At 40.7% G+C, this 20,313-nt stretch overlaps 1 protein-coding gene across 1 annotated transcript; it reads right to left on the bottom strand.

Moving 5' to 3' along the window:
• Nucleotides 1-367: 367 nt before the first annotated feature.
• On the bottom strand, nucleotides 368-11,733 carry LOC147640237 (uncharacterized). The gene is made up of 3 exons (XM_086823434.1): nucleotides 11,570-11,733; nucleotides 11,130-11,239; nucleotides 368-620 (listed from the first exon to the last, which is right to left on the bottom strand). The coding sequence occupies exons 1-3, from the start codon at nucleotides 11,584-11,586 to the stop codon at nucleotides 496-498; spliced, it is 252 nt and encodes an 83-aa protein (XP_086679560.1). The 5' UTR covers nucleotides 11,587-11,733; the 3' UTR covers nucleotides 368-495.
• Between the last annotated feature and the right edge of the window lie 8,580 nt (nucleotides 11,734-20,313).

Here is a 20,313-nt window from a genome sequence, read left to right as displayed (position 1 = left end):
CCAATGGGCGATTCGAACCCCGGTTTTTGTGTGACTATAAAGATCACTAAATATTGAAACCACCCGAACTCAATTTGCCATGTGGAATAGGTAAGGTGAAAAAAGCACAAATAACATCTTTTCGAGGGAAAACTTGTGCAAAAACCCGAGGTTTAACGTATCTTGCACTACTAAAATTTGAATAATACCTGCACATTTGAGATTTGAAGGTATCAATTTTTTTTTTTTGGGATTTTGTAGGGTTTTAGTTACAAAAACCTTCAAATTATTCAAAATCAAGTTTTAAAAAGATCTCCAATTTGGAGAGAGGAAGCTTTTTCACCATTTGGGTTAAAGGTGGTTTTTATTTTTGTTAATCACGTTTTTATAATTAAAAAAAATCTCATTTTAAAACAAAATCATTCCACCACTTGCTCTCATTCAAATACTGGCAGACATTGTTTAAACTAAAACTCTGATAAAAAGAGCTGCAGCTCAGCAGAAAAAGTGCCCTTTTCAGCACCGAAACTGGCAAATTGTAATTGCAACATTTATAAAATGTCGACATGGGCTCATCAGCAGATGTAATCTGAATCTGCATGAAACAGGCTTTTGACGGAAGGTACACTTGGGACAGACAGCTGCACCAGCAAATGGAACTGCATTAGCCAAGATTATACCACATTCTAAGATCCCTGGCTGCAGCTCAATCAAGTCATACTAAAAAGGGCTTATCAGCATACCTTGCGTTCAATAGGAAAGACATATGGACAGAAGAACCGGAGGCTTCTACCCAGTGCAGCATGTTCCACCATGAGCAGATAGCCACAAAAAGTCCATAGCTAGTCTCTTTTAGATTATTTGTTTTGTTTTTCAAGCAGGGGTCAGAAGCGAGCACACTCGTTCTAAGACTCGAACAGAGAAACGCTTTCTTTGAAGTGTACTATTACCAGAAACACTACTAGGAATAAGAACTGTTGCTGATGGGCATGCAAATGTTACACATACAATATTGCCAGATCCGTTACATAAATTTTCGGAGCTAACCATTGGCACACCATGGATTGAGGCCCATTGTAAAAGGTAACCAACAGATAGGCCCATCTGTGACATGTATAGCTAGATCTAAAGTTACAGAGAAATAGGGCAGAACAAATCATTTCCAGCATGTGAACTCAAAGTTGAACGATCAACAGGATGGAAAGTTTGTGTCAGCTTTAGCCCTTACTGAGACTGATGCATGAATCTAATGCCTAAAACGGCATCTTGTGCAAGCGAATGTGCCACCATATTATGTAAAGAAGCGTCTATCTAACCAACCATACAATCTTGAGGTTTACATATTTTGGACTTATTTGTGTAACAAACACTGCCTAAGAAAACACCTGTCAACAAACTGTCAACTGCCATGGGTGTTACTTGCAACTAGGGCCTGTACTACTGTGGGACAGATCAAATCTGCCATACTAACTATCGATTTCTTGACTCACTGCACTTGGCCAAAGCATTGGAGAGTATCCATAATGAATCCACCTTCTCAACTTCCTCCTGCTGAATTGAAACACCCAGAACAACAATGGCAGGTTGCTATGTGACGTAAGTGGTATCGTGGAGCTTGGGGCAATGCCTCTTTGAATAACAACTGAAACATGTGTTCTCCTTATGGGCTTTTAGCCTCTTCAAAAGATGAAATTTTGGGGGGCTGTGATTATGCCATTAGCTTATCTTCTTTCTTGCTTTGAAAATCTGAGGCTGTTGGGGTCATAGTTCTCAAAACATAAACATGCAAACTCAACTGCCCTTCCAAGAAATCTTATGGAATTGTAAAATCATGAAAACGTACATGCATAAGAATGGATGAAAGCACCATGTAAGCATATAATCTTTGCAGTTGAAAGCTTAAGGCAAGACAGTGATAGAGGAGAATAAGGAGGTTATTTTTAATGCTCTTGTCACATGCATGCCTTGACCAGGATGCACATGGACATGGATCTCCCTTGGAGCTGCCTTTTAGGCAAGATCCAAGGACCAGTGTGGACCAATTGGAACAGTTTTGACAACCCAATGTGACTGTAGGTGCCCATGTCACGTGCATCCCGCACTTGGATGCCACGTGGACATATCGATACAAGCAAGTGTAGGACCTGGAGTGGAGACTGGTCCCTTGTGAGCCCCAATCCGGGACGAGTCAGCTAGGGTTCCACTCTACGCATCAAAGGTCAGGTGTACAAGTCTCGTATGTCATATTTTTGACTATACACATGTGGAGGAACACCATGGAAGGGTAGGTATAGACCCTGCTGTGTGTTCCAGGCATGGTTTAGTACATGTGGAAAGACTCCATGGAAGGATTGAGATCTTGGTGTGAGCTCTTGGCATGATTGGTTACATGTGGAAGCGCTCCATGGAAGGATTGATATCCTGGTGTGAGTTCCTAGCATGACTCAGTACATGTGGAAGGGCTTCATGGAAGGGTGGATACCCTGGTGAGAGTTCCTGGCATGCTAATGAAGTCTTATGGAAGGGTGGACACCCTAGTGAGCATTCATTCTTTATGCCTGTATGGGTGATGCCCGAGAAGGGTTCAATACAAGATGAATAAGCTGGGAGATGGAATCCATAATATTATGCATAATGTGTTTTGACGTGAATGAATGACTTGTCTTGACTGCTTGGACAATGAATGCCTGGTACTTCTACTTGTTATTGTCCATGGGCTCCGGGGACGCCTGGAAAACCTATGGACGCGTGTGTGCACACTTGTTTGGGATTGAGGCGATGGTCTTATGTGTTTTGCAAGTGGTAAGTGACCTCAAACTCAATTTAGAGCTTATATTTTATTATACTAAGGTTTATGAGTACAAGTCTTCACATACACTTAAATTTGGATGGACAAATTATAAAGTGTTCACATACACTTAAGTTTGGGTGGACAATTTTTGAAGTGTTCACATCAAGAGGACCAGTTTTTAATAAAACTTGGCCATTACTCAAGGTGGGCAGCCCATCCAGCCAAAAAAGATCCACGAGTTACTATTTTGGGAGTGGAGGGCCAAAATCAGCTGGGCACCCCCCCTTTCCAGCTATTTTTGGAGGTGGAACACCCTGGGCTTGAGACAAATGTCAATGGGGCATGCAAAACAGCTTGGGAGAGCTGGTCGACTATTGATTTAAAGCTGGTCGCTTGCCTCCACAGCTTCTACAGGCAAAAGCGGTTCTTCTCTTTCTCTCCCTTGAAGTAGTCGACCCCTTCTGGCTTCTCTACAGGGCTGGTCAACTGCTGCACAGCAGGTTTCTAGGCTGAGCTTTGATGCTTTGAAGGCTCGGGGTTCAAGATAAACAACAAGGCACCCATCTTATCTCTTGGGGTGACCTATAAAGCATGTTTGTGGGCTGAAAACAGTGCTGTTCAGTCCAATTCAACAAGGTTTTTCGTGACAGATTTGAAGGCAAACAATCTCTAAACCTACGTGAAGCTTGTGGCTATAAGGGTGGAACCTTTGGGTGGCCAGAGTCAAGGTTTTCATGGCTGGTTATTGGGGACAGCACCACTGCTAGAGGGTGTGATCACGTACCAGAGTGTGGCTGTGCCTGAGGAACTCTTGGAAGCTTGAGTTTGAGGACTCATGCAATTGTTTGATTTGTTTTCATCTTATTTTGGATGTATCTGGTGCCAATCTGAGGAGTGTTGACTCTCTGGCACCCGTTCTCTTGTACTAGAACACTCTGTTGGTAATAAAGATACCTCAAGGGGGGCTGGCCCAACTTCAGCCCCTAGTGCTGTGTTTTGTGCAAGTTTTCATATTGTTGTTTCAGTGGTTTCAAAGTATGATAATGATATTGTCAGATGCTATGTATGATGCCATGATGTTATGTATGGGATAAGGTTTTCTACGCACACGCTTTCGTATTTGCAACAGTGGTATCAAAGCTTCGGTTCTCTAGTCTATGGTAAATCCCTTGTTGAGGGTAGCAGATAGAGCGTTCCGGGCGCAAAAGATTACTGTGTTGGCAGAAATTTTTGATCTACAATCATGGCTGATCATGCGAGTGATGATGAGCATGTGATGAATACACCTGACAGACAAATGCGGGATGAGTTGCCCAAGGATGTACAAAACACCCCATTTGCTGTAAGCCCGACGAGGCGTGCCGTGACAGACTCAACCACGTGTACAAGAGAGAGATATAGAGACAGAGGAGGGAATAGGGATCTTGCCCAGTACACCACATTGAGCGGGGAACAGGCCCCGCCTCCTTTCAGGAATTTATTCAAGAACAATCCACAGACACATTGGCCAGGATCAATACAATCCACGGGCACGTTGGCCAAGATCAATACAATCCATGAATACAAAACAAAGAGATATGCCGATGTAGGATATTCAAGTCGATGTCAAGACACAAGATCTCTGATGCCGAGCACACCACGGGGATGACCCACAAGTATCTGTTACCAGGCTAGTACCAAATTTTATATCCAAATCCAAATCCAAATCCAAGTCCAAGTCCCATAACCAAGTTCCATGTTCATCATGTCCAAGCTTCATGCCCAAGCTATATATCCAAGTTCCATCTTTATGTCCAAGCTTCATGTTCCATGTCCAAGCTCTATGCCCAAGTTCTCCATGTCCAAGCTCTATGTCCAAGTCCAAGAAACACTCGCTCACCCCATGAGTAATCTCCACAACTCCTATAGCCTTGTCCGTGAAGAAAACCATGGAAAAGCTCTTTCTCACAAGAAAACTGATATAAAACCTGTTTGAATGGTTTTTGGGCGATAAAAACCTCCAAAAAGCAGTTTTTTAGGGTTTTTGGAGCAGTTTTAGGGTTTTTGAAATTTCTGTTCGTGCATGTCCGTACAGCTCCATACACGCATATGTATCGCCCATGCATATGCCCATACAAGTCTAGGGCTAACCGTATATCTGAAAAGCAACTTGATGAAGGTGTTGATGGCAAAGAAGAAGCCCTCCATGATCATAATGATGCCCACACATACACTCCACGATCTCCTTCATGATGCTACAAGAGAGGTTCAAGCCTTTTTATACTTGAAAAGGACTCTGCTTTTTGCCAAAAGCTTAACCAAGCTTTTGCTTTTGTCTTTTTCCCTTTGCTTTCTACTTTATAATAAAATATTACTCACTTTCGTCAAAGTTCTTAAACTTTGCTTTTCTAACTTCAAGGCCTTGCTTTTTGGCCCTAGAGCTGCTTTTTGAGAAAGTGCCTTTTCGCTTTTTGGTCCGGCTCAATCTCCTCTTTCCAATGGAAATCTTGGCTCGCCGTCAACCCGGTTTGACTTTTTGCTTTTTCTTGCTTTTTGACCAAGAATGGTGCTTTTTCTTAATCAAACCTTGTGATTGGTAGGGCCTGTTCACGCATGTATAACTCGAGAACGGTGCAAAACTCAAATCTAAGTTGAAATATAAAGTTCTTGTACTATAAAAGTACTTCACTTTCGTCTTCTACATCTTTCTCATCCGAGCTACCACGAAAAGATTACATCACGTCCAAAATGTCTCCTGCTGGCTGTAAACAACCATGTACAAGCCAACGTCAAACCCTGTTTTGACGGTCCGGTATGGCACCCAAGGCACCCGAGCATGGCATAAACATGTGGCACAGACCTAGGCCAACCTATCCAACAAGTTCAGACTCCACCTGACCATCTGTGTAGCCACTTTTGCCATTTTTGTCTTTCACCTTCCGGTTGACCCGCACACCAAAAGCTACCAGTTGGATCCGCGTTCACTGCGTCCACGTAGATTAGTTTCCGAACTGAGATCCAATTGCATGGCCATGAATCCTTAGACCTAATGCATACCCCAGGCCTAACAAATCTTGCAAATCACTTTCTTGTTGGCCACGTAGGCCCTAGCTGTAGTACTAATAGTGGTGATGAACTTTTTGGCCTGCTAGGGTTTCTCATACAGCATAGATGTTTCCCAAGACCTGCAGCCCCAAAACGAAGTCACTACAGCCACCAAGATGCTGCCAAACGCCAAGGAAGTGAATTGGCGTGTTATTGCCTTCACGTAGTGCGGGTGCCAATCCGTGACCTGAGAAGGACCAAACCATGATCCGACTTGATAGACATGTGGACCACACTTTATTTATCCTGGATGCTAAGTCAGACGTCAATCGTACCATCCATGAACTTGTGCGGCCCATCCTTGCCAATGTCAGACCGACAATACCAAAAGTGCGAACCGTGATCGACAGGACCTGTTCGTGCGCATATAACTCAAAAATGGTACAAATTTCAAAGATGAGTTGAACCAACTAGCTGTTGTACTATAAAAGTACTTCACTTTTGTCTTCTGCATCTCTCTTACCCGAATAACTACGAAAACTTTACATCGCGTCCAAAAAGTCTCCTGGTGGTTGTAAACAGCCATGTACAAGCCATGTACAAGCCAACGTCTCCTGGTGGTTGTAAACAGCCATGTACAAGCCAACGTCAGACCATGTTGACGATCTAGTATGTCACCCTATACACCTAACTATGGCATAAACACGTGGCACAGACCTAGGCCAACCTATAAGTTCAGACTCCATCTGACCATCCGTGTGGCCATGTACAAGCCAACGTCTCCTGGTGGTTGTAAACAGCCATGTACAAGTCAATGCACGTCAGACCATGTTGATGATCTAGTATGTCACCCTATACACCTAACTATGGCATAAACACGTGGCACAGACCTAGGCCAACCTATAAGTTCAGACTCCATCTGACCATCCGTGTGGCCACAATTGCCATTTTTGTCTTTCACCTTCTGATCAACCTGCACTGTAAAAGCTACCAATTGGATCCGCATTCACTTCATCTACGTAGATCATCCAAACCGAGATCCAATCGCATGGCCATGAATCCTTAGATCTAATGCATATTCCACGCCTGTCAAATCTTGCAAATCACTTTCTTGCTAGTTGTTCTGCACCCGGATGCGTAGGCCACCCTAGTTGTAGTACTAACAGCAACGGTAAACTTTTTGGCCTGCTGTGATTTTCTCATACAGCAAAGATGCTACCCAAGATCTGCAACTCGAACAGAAAGCCACTACAACCACCAAGATGCCGCCAAACGCCAAGAAAGTGAGTCGGCACGTTACTGCCTTCAAGTAGTGCGGGTGCCAATCTATGACCTGAGAACAACCAAACCATGATCTGACTTGACAAATATGTGGACCGCACTTCATTTATCTAGGATACTAAGTCAGACGTCAATCGGACCATCCAAGCACTTTGGTCCATCCTTGCTAATGTCTGAACCCACAATGCCAAAAGTGCGAACCATGACCGGCAAGGCCTGTTCCCGCACGTATAACTCAAAAACGGTGCAAAATTCAAATCTGAGTTGAACTAGAAAGCTGTTGTACTATAAAAGTACTTTCCTTTTGTCTCTCTCATCCAACCTACCATGAAAAAGTTACATCGCATCCAAAACATTTCCTGCTGGCTGTAAATAGGCTGTAAACAACCATGTACAAGCCAACGTTAAACCTTGTTGACGACCAGTATGGCACCCGAGTCACTTGAGCATGGCATAAACATGTGGTGCAAACCAAGGCCAACCTATCCACCAAGTTCAGACTCCATTTGACCATCCGTGTGGCCACTGTTGCCATTTTTGTCTTTGACCTTCGGTCGACCTACACTACAAAAGCTGCGAGGTAAATCCGCATTCACTGCATCCACGTAGATTATCCGAACCAAGATCCAATAGCATGGCCATGAATCCTTAGACCTAGTGCACATCCCACGCTTGTCAAATCTTGCAAATCACTTTCCTGCTGGCCATTCTGCACCCAGATGCATAAGCCTTGGCTGTAGTACTAACAACAGCGATGAACTTTTTGGCCTACTAGGATTTTCTTATCCAGTAGAGATGCTGACCAAGACCTGCAGCCCCAAAATGAAGCCACTACAGCCACCAAGATGCCGCCAAACACCAAGTGAGTCGGCACGTTACTACCTTTAAGTAGTGCAGGTTCCGATCCGTGACCTGAGAACAACCAAACCAAGATCTCACTTGATAGACATGTGGACCGCACTTCATTTATCCTGGATACTAAGTCAAACATCAATCGGACCATCCAAGCACTTCTACGGCCCATTCTATGCCAAAAGTGTGAACTATGACCGGCAAGGCCTGTTCCCGCGCGTATAACTCAAACATGGTGCAAAATTCAATCTAAGTTATACTAGAAAACTATTTTACTATAAAAGTACTTCACTTTTGTCTTCTGCATCTCTGTCATCTGAGCTACCATGAAAACGTGCGTCCAAAATGTCTCCTACTGGCTGTGAATTGGTTGTATATAGCCATGTACAACCCAACGACAGACACTGTTAACGGTCCGGTATGGCACCCAAGGCACCTGAGCATGGCATAAACATGTGGTGCATACCAAGGCCAACCTATCCACCAAGATCAGACTCCATCTGACCTTCCGTGAGGCCAAGATCTGAGCTAAGGATAATAATTTTCTGTAAATGGGAGGGGCTCTACATGCGCGATCATCTTGTACCAGAGAGAGAAGGCCAGAGAGTAAAAATGTTTTGGAAAAAAGCTCTGAGAGCATCTCGACTGTAGATCAACAGCACCAGAGCACTTGGTTTTTGATCCTGATTCCTGAGTTTGTATACATCAGGCTTTCATCTTGTTTCGGTGGTTTTGTCTTCAGTTTCTTCAGTTTTTGTTATGTTGTGTTATGTTTCCCCTACTTTTTGGTGGTTGTAGTGGACAACAGCCTGTGGGATCTGAGAGAGTTGTGTTTTTGATGACATGTGTTTAGGGTTTTCACCAAAAGCAGTGAAGTTTGCAGGTGTTTATGCAGAATCTCATCTGTGGAGAAACTTGTTGGCTGCCCTGTTTCAGAAGGGTTGTGTGGCTCCTGGAAATTATCTTTTTCATCAGTTGTAATTTGTTTATGGTTTTGATACATGATATATGATGTATACATGCTCTGGGGGTAGATCCGGATGTTCTGCAGAGGGTTTGAAAGAAGGCATGAAGGGCTGTTTGCATCTGTGAGAGATTTTTGTTTGCCTGGCTACTACAGGGCTGTAGCACCTGCTCTGGGGAGAGTTTGAAGGAGCCCTTGCACTTGTGGCAAGTACATCACTTGCACTTCAGATCTGTACCCCTGGTCCAGGGTTTGGAGCTGAGGAGAAGTGCCAGCAGCAAGGCATCAAGGGAGAGATTTTCACTGTTTTGAACTGGCAAATCTTGATTTTGGATTATCTTCTGCTGACTGCTATGTGCAGCTGAGGGGGTCTTTTGGGGATCTGAGAGTTCATGTGGGTAGAAGATACAGTATACTATACCCAGATCAAATCTTGGTAGGTTTGGAGTTGAGGAGCTATGTCTACAGCCAGCTGGAAAGTGGGCCTGTAGGCTGTTTTGGACAGCTGGGAACAAGGGAGGAAAACTAGATTTTGGCCTACCCTTCAGTAGACTGCTGTGCACAGCTGGTTGATGCTTTTGGAGATCTGTCAGTTCCTGCCAATAGTCCATACACAGGACTAGTCTCCCCTAAGAGGGAAGGTGATTTGGAGTTGAGAAAGGGTGCCAACAGCGGGGCCCAAAACAGGGGATTTCTTGCTGTTTTTTGTGGATTCTGGGTAGAGTAGTGGTTTGGAGGTGGATTGTCTGGGAATAGATCTTGGGGTTTTGGAGAGGTGAGTCTAAGTAGGGATTTTTGCTTCGTTGTGGTGCCCTCAGAGGAGTGGGTAACAGTGGTGCAGGCTTCCTGGTCGCATCAACGTTAACCTAGGTCTCCATCACATGTATGGCAGAATCGGAGTATATGAAGTCCGATGAAGACACTTAAGGGCTCATTGTGGAGCTAAGGAGAACCTCTTCGAGAGGAATGAAGGCAATGGCCGACTGGAGTTCCTGAGTGCACGTACTTCATTTTTCAGAGCAGGACAACCTGTACAGTAGTTAGTCCGGGAATATAATTAATTCAGGAATGTAACTAGATGGGCTCATTGGAGTTCCAATTTGTATCCAAGCTTAGTAGGAGAATCCCAGACATGTTTAAGTCTAAGCAAACCATCAAAATTTTGTGCCCTTTGATCACCCTCTTCCCTTGCATTCATGTCACTAGCTTCTGTAGCAGCATTCAAGCTTCTACAAACACGCTTTGAGGGCCTACCACCATCAGCCATGCTTGATAACATCTTTATGGCAACACTTTTGTTATTCTCAACTTGCCAATGCTCTTCTTGTGTCGCATTCAATTTGCATTCTCCATCATCGTCTTCATCTTCAATAACAAACTCAAAATATTCACTTACAATGTCATCTTGCATAATCTCTTTGCGTATGGCACTGTAGGTACAATCTCCCATTACGTAACCCAACAACTTCTTTTCACTACACCCATGATCAAACACCTTAATGTGAGGCTTAGTTGCCATGAATAATCAGCTCTAGAACCATACAATAGAGAATATCACATAATGAGATAACATAAAGCATGCGTGTTATCTGGACTTCTTCTTTCCCACATCTCAAAGGCAAGCACAAAATATAACATGTCTAGAAATCTAACCCCTTGAGAGTGAATGTTTATAGGTCCCACAATATGCAGGATCCACATAATAACAATAAATGAGGGATGTTAACAACTATTGATCTAATGGGCATGAAGTATCTATGATGTTTTGACTCGTTAAAAAAATATGAAAACAAACAATAAAAAAGAATCAATTTATTCAAGCCAATAAAGAAATTATCCTCTCTTGCAAGAGGTGCATGCTCATTTTCTCAGATTGCAGTAAGGCTTCAAAGAGCTTACAAAAAATAAGATGTAACTACTCTACATAAGAGTTACATTGGAAAACAAATGCATGAGGATTACTACTAAATTAAAAGCTTATTATACTTAAACACTATAGAAATTCTTCTCTCTTAATTTATATGAAAGAAACAATAAAAATCAGCAAAGCACTCAGCTTCTAGCCATAAATCTTGCAAAAAAGAAACTTCTTCTCAGCTTGTAGCCCTATATCTTTCGAATAAGACGCAATAATTGCCATGCACAACAAGAGAATCATGCTGTAAGAATAAAACTTACCATTTCATAACAAAATTAGTACTAAAACAAAAGCCTATTACACTTAATGAAGTTATATACCTGGTAAATCCAATGAGGAAGGAAGAGATAGAGAAGAGGCTGCCAAGAAATTGAATGAGAAGAGGTTGCAAAGGTTGATTGATTGAGAAGAGTGTTGGGAGCCATTAATCCTATAGAATGAAAACCCAATAAATTACTAAATGCACAATGGCTCTGAGATTACCCACCAAAGTCTACAAAACACAATGAAAAATCAAAACCCTACCCATAATAGCTTCTCATAAGCTTCTCTTAGTGAACCCACTGAGAGAACCCACAAGCCAGACAGTAGAGAGTGAACCCACAATAGAAACGAGAGAGAGAGAGAGAGAGAGAGCATTTCTAGTCCATCAAAGATGAGAAGCTTCTCCCCATTCATAGCTACTTGAACTGCTTTAACAAGGTGAAAAACAGTCTGAGCCAATAAAAGCTTTTGTAGCTGAAGTTTCTTCTCTACTTACCTGTTGTCTATTGTCATACGAACGGGATGGTCTGTGCCATCGCTTATAATACTGCCATAGCTTGCAGCCTTAGTTTTCTGAATCTTATGAGCACAGAAGGCTCACCAAATTGAAGAGAAAATTTCTCCCTATTTTATTTTTCTCATCCTGAGTTTTACCCTAAAGTTGCTGCAAAAGAAAAGAGGCTCACAAGTACCTAATTCAAAAAATATTAAAAGAAACCTTGGAACTGTAGCAAATTCAAAATACATTTAAAAAATTCTCTCTCTTCGTCAAAGATGTGTGTGGGATTTGAACCCTCTACCCGGAGCTATATAAAAAGTTGTTCTCTCGTTACACTAATTGCCTACTTCTAAAGTTGTAAGAATAAAAACACCACTTATTTTAATTCTACTAGGCAGTATATTAAGACCCCTCATTTTATTTTAAAACTCTGTGAGTGAAATTAATTTTAGCACCCCTCCTTTTGAACGCACGTGCTACACCTACAGGTCTACAAGGTGGACCCCCACTCCTTCATCTATTTTTCTTAACAGGAATGGCTACTGTGGTATTGACCATCCTAGCCTTTAGCGATGCTAATCGGTTGCTTGACAAAATCCTCCCCTATACCTCGTGGAGCTGTGTGGCCTGTGAGATGTTGAGGCGAAGACGATGAGATCCATTAATAGCCAAGTTACTGCTCTAGGAGAAGAGTAAGTTGCTAGAGTGAGATTCTAATAGGAGGCTCTTCTACTTCCATGGCTTTTATCATCATCTTCTTCTCTTTCACCTACACCTTCGGTTCTTCTACTTTCATGGCTTTTATCATCTTCTTTTTCTCTTTCATCTACACCTTCAATTCTCTTTTCTTGTGCTTTCATCTACAACTTCAAGGGGACCAACTCCTCCATCAAATGTTTCTTAACAGGGATGGCTACCTTAGTACTAACAATCTTAGCCTTTAGCAGTGCTAGTCAGCCTACAGGTTTACTTTCTGCTTAACAAGATCCTTGCCTATGCAGTTGGCCCCAACATGTACCTCGTGGAGCCACTCCAAACTTCAGGAGGAGTTGTGAGCTTAGGTTGATTTTTTTTCCATCACCATTGCCAAGACCTTGAAATAAAACTGAGCATCTAGTGCACATATGGACCTAATTAAGCAACCAAGCCTTCTTATCTATTTTTCAAGCATGTGGTTTTATGACAACATCTATTTCATATTAAAATAGAGGTCCAAAAATTATATGATGTTGCACCTATGTTGCCTCATGCACAGTAGAAATAGATTGACCTCTTCACCTCCCTCATACAACTCACATGCTATCACATAGACCTACAAGCTAAGATATACCCCTTGATGCAATCATCAACTTCCACACAATGTCCATATCAAGGGTTTTGGACATTGCAAAGGAGCCATTGGAGTACAAGGCGAAAAGATACTTCTTATATAAGATGTAGACATCATTTGGACCAAGCAGACAAACATGATTCCCTTTAATGTGGGCCCTACCCAAGACTGTCTCATACTCTTGTTGTGTACGTGCACTTGGAGGGTAAACACAATGCTCACAAAAAACTTTTGTCTCAACCGGTCTAAAAAGGGAAAGGTTGAAGCCTCTAGCCGGCTTTCATTAATAAAAATCTTTCTACTAACTGGTTTTATAACTAAACACTTCCCCCCTCCGCCCTAAAAACAGGTAAGTAAGTAAACGTAAGTACATTGTTATTTGTTATATGCCTTTGTAATCATTCGCTCTACTCCAAATTCAATAACAGAATTATTGAAGGTGATATCCTCCACTTTCAATATTGCCTAACAATCATCTAAACGGGGGAACGACACATTCCCCTATGATTATAGTTTTAATGGGAGACTCGCTACACCTCCTCGTTATACCTTGTGTATGATGTTTTCCTTTTTCCTTTTTCATCACACACATATACATAGAAATAACATTTTTACAATCAAAACAATTAAATTTATTAACAATTAATGTTGAATGCTAATTTGTAAGGATTATGTGAAGGGGTTCTTCTTATTCAATAATTGATATATTTGTCGCCTTCCTAACCTTGAAATTCTAAAAGGTGCACTTCTAATATTATTCTTATTTCTATGTTGATGAGCAAACAAAATATACTATCTCATTACATTATTATAATATTTCGTAGAGTTTTTTCCACGTGTAAAAATGAGAATGAATTGTTGACATGTTAATGTCGTGTCGTTATATGAAGGAGGCTTAAGTGATTTTCAATGTAATGAGATTAAACACCAAAGCCTTATTTCTTTAATATGTGACTGTTTCATTGACTAGGTTAGCAATGCCCTCACTCAATGAATACATTAACCTACTCTCAAATCTCTGTATCGCCCTCATTGTGTATTTTATACGTACATGAGGAACCACATACATAGCTACCCAAGCATTTTAGTTCATTTTAACAATGAAATAGTTTGAAAACTCTTTAATTGAAGACCAAACACCATCCTAGACTCCCTCTTATTGGCTGGCCTAGTATCTCACATGCATAGCTACTCACACATTTTAGTTCATGTTCCCAATGAAATAGTTTGAAAACTCTTTAATTAAAGACCATACACCATCCTAGTCTCCCTCTTATTGGCTGGCTTTGTATCTTTACTTGATTAGTATAATAACATTTTCATTTTTAAGCATCGCCCATTTTTTTACTTTCGCAAAAAACCGTGAGAAAGCTTAAATTTGCCCTCCTTTATTTTGGCTAAGCCAATTAAGCAATAACGCTTCAAGGTAATTTAGTATTGAAAATTGTCGAAGCTTTCGTTGCATCTTTTTGGTGGGTGAGTAGCAATACTCTATTTGAAGGCCTCCTCTACTATATTTACATAATCTTCATCTATGGTGTGATTGCTAAGTAGCATCTATGTGCACCTCTTTCGTGGACAAGTCCAAAATCTCTATCTATGGTCTACATAGTAGTAAGAATGCCCAAATCCCTTTCTCTTGAAAGCGGCTTCAAATAACATCAACAAGCTTTTAATTCTTTGGCAAGAAAGAAAATCTCAAAACCTCAAGATGTAAGGTTAACAGTGCAACCACAACACAAACTCATAAAGGATTGTAAGTATTACCAAGGAAGTGTAGGCTATATGTAAAGCCCCACAAGTAAAGGGAAATGCTTCAAATGATTTCGAGACTACTGCCCACTATATTATCATACTATATTGCTCTAAACAGATTGCTATCCTCCACTTTCATCAATAAAAGTGCTCATTTAAATGGGGAACTACATGCTTTACTATGGTTATAGTTTTAAGGGGAGCCTTATGCCACCTCTCTTTGCTAGACTTTATGTATGGTCTTTTTATAACAAAGTGATTTTAGGGTGCACATGCACGTGGGGGCTTAGGGCACATTTAGCACGTGGGATTTGGGCATGTGGGACTTTGGGGACTATAAAAGGCATCAACCTTAGGACTGTTGTACATTTTGATATCTTTTTGAGAATATACACTCTATCTTTCTTGGAGCTTATGTCCCAAGCTTTCATGGTGGTTACTCCCATGGGAAGCATATGTGTGTACTCCCAGCTAACGAGTACAAGGCTGTGTCATGGGCAAATTTCCCATGTCTAGGTCCTACTCCCTATGATGAGTGGATCTATGGTGGTACTCCCTTCATGAGTGCATTCTCCATCTCTATCCCTACATCCCTTTCTTGCAGTGGTATTTGAGATTTTGGCTTTGATCTTGGTAGCTTTTGGCTTTGATCTTAGTGGCAATCAAGACTTAATCATTTTTTGATTAAGTTTTACACAATTTTTCAAGATTGCTTTTATCTTGATTTGTGTGGAGTGAGTGAATTCTCCATCTCTATCCCTATATCCCTTTCTTGCAGTGGTATCGGAGATTTTGGCTTTGATCTTGGTAGCTTTTAGCTTTGATCTTAGTGGCAATCAAGACTTAATCATTTTTTGATTAAGTTTTACACAATTTCTCAAGATTGCTTTTATCTTGGTTTGTGTGGAGTAATAAATGAGATTAGTGTTAATCATTTTTGGGTATATGCTAATCACTATTTTCAAAAATCTTATTCTCTGAGTTTAGTGCACAATTTCCTTGATTAGTGATTTCTCTCATCAAATCTTTTCATAAATCCTAGTTTCCTTCAACATTTACCTAGTTTCTTTAGATTCTTGGCAGTTTGGGAGATATTGGTGGTGGTTGTGAAAATCTTGTTAAAAGTTTATTAAGAAAGTGTACAGATTGGAGTTTTGTTTTTATAGATTTGAGTAAATTTATGTACAGATTATAGTTCTGTTGTAAATATAAGCAGATTTATGTACAATTTACAGTTTTGTTGTAGATTTAGGGAGAGTTTGCTGTGCAAAGTGGAGTTTAGAGGAATCTTAGTACATATTTATAAAGTTTGTAAAGATTAAGTGCAAAATCAAATCTTGAGCAAACTTAATATCAGTGAGTGATTCTTGATCAAATCTTTCCTAATCTTGATCATTTCTTATAAGAAATTGTGTTTCTTGAAAAGAAATTGCTAACAAACGTTAAGAAATCATGAATATTGTTGAAAACTCAAGCAAAAAAAGCACAACTATTGGATTCTTGTTGAAATTAATGCAAGAAAAGCAAGAGTAGTGAATCTTATGGAAGTGGTGTAAGATTGATCAAATTCTTGCAATCTTTCATGACACATTTTGCATCACTAGATGACCAATTGCCATCTAAGAAGTGCTTGATCAAGAAAGAGATTAGCAGTTAGAAGAAGAATAATGCTTTGAGGACTTATGCAAAGAGATTAAGCATGCTTGAAGCTTAATCAGGGAGATTAAGTTTGGATTCGTAAAATAGGTTGTGAGTTAGATACACTTGAGACAAAATCTTGACAAAGATTGGTAGGTTAACAACAAACTACATGTTCAAGGTAGTTGAGGCAAAGATACGAGTAGAGAGGAGTGTTTCATAGAGCATCGCCTCTTCAAAGAGGGCGTAGAAGGCAAAAGCATCAGTTAGCTTTTGCTTTCAGCAAAGGGGTCTTGATTTAGAGAGTGCTTGTACAAGCAACATAGCTCTCTACATGCCTTCCATAACACGTAGGCACTTGTAAAGTGAACAAAATCACACAGGCCAACATAAGAGTGATAGAAAACTGAGGCAGCATGCTCAAAGAGCTCTATTTTAACATCTATATTACTGGACCAGGTCTCTAAAAACGAAGTAAGAAGCAGCTCAGTACCAAAAGGCCTTTGGTTTCTACATTTTATTTATCAACAAATATTCTCCTTTGCAGTTTAATCATCTCTAGTGAAGAAGAACTCAGGCAAACGGCTAGTGAAGAAGAAGAACAAGGGCAACTATGGAGAAGCTAGTAACTTTTGTTGTCCATATAGCACTCCAAGTACTGCTAAGAGTGTTTGATCACTTATGTTTTCTTTCCCAAAAAAAAAGCAATGCAAGTGCAAGGTATAAATGATATAGCATCAATGCATGCTCTATTAAAAGAATAATCAAGTAGACTCCCATTATATGAGAAGGAAAAGGGGAAAAATTTACTTGAGAGAAAAAAAAGGATGCCTATTTACACTTTTTCTTAGGGTTTCTTCTATGCATTCACACCTTCCCTTACCCTAAAGTTTTTGATCCTTTCACACCTTTTGGAGATTGTAAAAATGCAAAGTGTGCATCCGTGTAATTGGGTGGATTTGAGGTTTATTTGGCACATTTTTGGGATTTGTATAAGGGCTGTTTATATGCAGGTGATTTGGGAGCATGTTTTGGTTATTTCTTGGGCTTGTTTACATGTAGTGTGAGATTTCACATATATTTGAGCATCTGTGAGCATTCTTGGTGGTTCTTCACACACGACCATGGGCTACTCTTTCTATCCCTCTTATGATTGCCATGGTGCGAGTTTTTTCGTCACATTGACATCACTTTGTTTCCATTTTAGATGGCTCTACGCTCATTACCATAGAGTTACCATTTCATGTCTTGGATCATAATTCTTTGCCGAGTTCGGTTTGAAGATGAAGATGTGAGAGAAGCTACAAGGGGGGGTTTGAACAACTTGGGTCTGGGGACTTACAACAGCCAGAGCAGAGTTAATTGTGTAGGTGAGGGACCAATTGGATTGGAGGACCTCAGTACTTATTGAACTTGCTCTGTTGGAACTTGGCTCTTCCCTAGTGATTGAAGTTAGTGTCAGTTGAGGACTTGTAGTTTCTTGTTAAAATTTCATCATAGGGAGCTTCTTCTTCTACACTAGATTCAAGCTGTTCATAGCATCAAAAGTGTAATAATTGTCATCATTTTTTTTTTGGTCTTACTACTATTGATGGCTCAATTGAGAAGGAATTGTTGTTAAATTTGTCTATAACAAAATTGCAATTTGGATGTCTAGGAAATTTTTAAACTTGAGGGTTCAATGTCTACGTAGGTGGTAATTGACTGTGAATTCCGAGTTTTCAGCTTGTGTGTGTGTTGATCCAGAGGAGACAATATCTGATTATACAGGTTTAACTTCATAGGTTGTTTGGAATTTAGAGATTGAACAATGCATGCTAAACATGCATTGGGTCACTGATTTGTACAAATTGCTTGAAGGGAGATCATTAGTGAGTAGGTGTTTCCTAGCTGTATGGTCTTAGGTTTGAATTTGAAAGTAGGAGCAAACATGTTTATTTGTGTTTTGGATCCAGGTAGCATAAGGAACACAGAGGGGTAGACTTCTTTGGGCTGACAAGGAGGAAACCAATTTGAGACAGATTTGGTACCATAAAGTCAGTGAGACAAGACAACTTTGGATGTGAAAGGGGTGATATGAGATTAGAATGTGAACTGTTAATCTCGTTCTTTTGAGACTTGAGGGGAGAGAGGAACTATAAATTTTGGGAGACCAGCAGAGAAATTGGCTAGATCAACCATCTTAGAAGAATAACAGATTGGTTTGGAAAAGAGGGGTGATATAGGATTAGAGGTGATCAGAGAATGGACTATTAGTATGGTGTTCTTCTAAGGGTTGAAGAGAGTGAGGGGTCTATGGGTTGAGTGGATTAGAGAGGGGTAATTACTTGGATTAAACACCTCAGAAGGATAAAACTAGGTGACTAGGATCTGTTTTGATCAACAAGGGCTTAGGGGAGATTATTTGGATTGTTAGGTGCTTTGGAGCTGATGATTTAGGAGCCTCCTAGTTCTGGTATCAGTATATCTTACCCTTGTGTGGTGTCTATAGTGGTGTTATAGATGCCATCACCAAGAACCCTAACCCTAACACGGCATCTTAGGGAGTATTAATGCACATCCCGTACACATTGGTAAGTCCAAGCCCACATGTGAGTGTGTACGAGCTAAGTGACCATAAATATCATACTAGGGACATAGTAGGCCTCACAACCTTCTTATCCTTGAAAGTTTGAGTCTCGATAAGTTCCCTTTTATAAGGAAATTCTCAACTTTTGAGAGAATTATCAAATTGGATGATTGGGAATCTTAGAGTCCACACACTTTAACGTGAAGAAGAGGAGAGGATGAGCCATGCCACATTGAGCACTCTCCTTCTTTACTCTAAGACAAAAGGATAGACAAAAGTGCCCATGAAAGCTGAGACACTATTTCAAAAAGCGATGGAATGAATGCCATATTTTTCAAGATGCAACATTTTCTGTAATCTTGGATGATGGTGCTGGTGTCAACCACTAAGGATTTCTAAGAGGCTTGGGGAAGCCCACCACTCTCATATGCACGAGTCTTGTGGTAAAGCTTGGCGATGGTTACATAGCTAAACCTTTGGGCGTTCTTCATGATGCAAAGATTAAGACCTTTGGGCTAAGCTTCCACCACATATTTGTGGGGGTGATGGACTTTCAAGAAGAGGATTATACACCATGTTACATGAGATGGAAGGCTAGTTCATGAACCAATCCTTGAAAATAAAATTAAAAATAGGGAAGACTCATCTCATGGGTTGAGGAGTTTTTGCAATGAGTCTAAAATAATCACTCAAGGATAACAATTGATATTTGAAATAATCGCTCAAGGATAACAATTGATATCTGTAGAGATTTACAAAGGATTGGATTCTAGCAAACATGGACTCTTCTAGAAAAGCTTGGGGCAAGGTTTGCACAATTGGATGATGCCAAAATCACATCCATATATACACTCGACATATTTGAAAATGTTTTCAATGATGATGATGGAACCCACTTGCCTTAAGTTAGAGTTCCCCCCAAAAGACCACCTAGTTGTATGGCCCACCTTGGTTAACACACTAGGGCTAGCCACGTGTTAAGACATGTGAAGATGTGGTCCTGATTAGGCCACCCACTCCACACCCCATCCATAGCAAAACCATTGCCACGATAAACAATTCCCAAACATTTATTTTGAAGATATATTTTTTATATTAGAGCTAAACTTGCATCTTGCAAGTTTTATGTGACTCCCCCCCACATAGGTATAAGGAAAGAGAGCATCATCCTTGGGAGGAGATGGATTGTAGCCACTTATTATGTAGTTAGTCCAGTAGAAAAGAACTGCCACTTGAGCTTCACTTGAGATTCCCCATGGAATGGTTATTGTATCCTTGGTGGTACCTATCAACATCCCAAGCCTCATCCTCCACTTACAAGCCATCACCTCGGGTAACCCCTAACACTCCTCTCGCCCATCATGTGCTGGTGACAACCCCCTCAAACCACTATGGCAATCTAAAACCTCATCAATGGAAAAGATGAATACCACCCCTTAAACCTTAACC

This window comes from Cibotium barometz, chromosome 3 (assembly GCF_041138505.1).
Source record: "Cibotium barometz isolate CiBa-2024 chromosome 3, ASM4113850v1, whole genome shotgun sequence".
Taxonomy (NCBI): Eukaryota; Viridiplantae; Streptophyta; class Polypodiopsida; order Cyatheales; family Cibotiaceae; genus Cibotium; species Cibotium barometz.
Note: the sequence above shows the minus strand (reverse complement) of the source record. Positions and strands in the feature narration are given on the sequence as shown.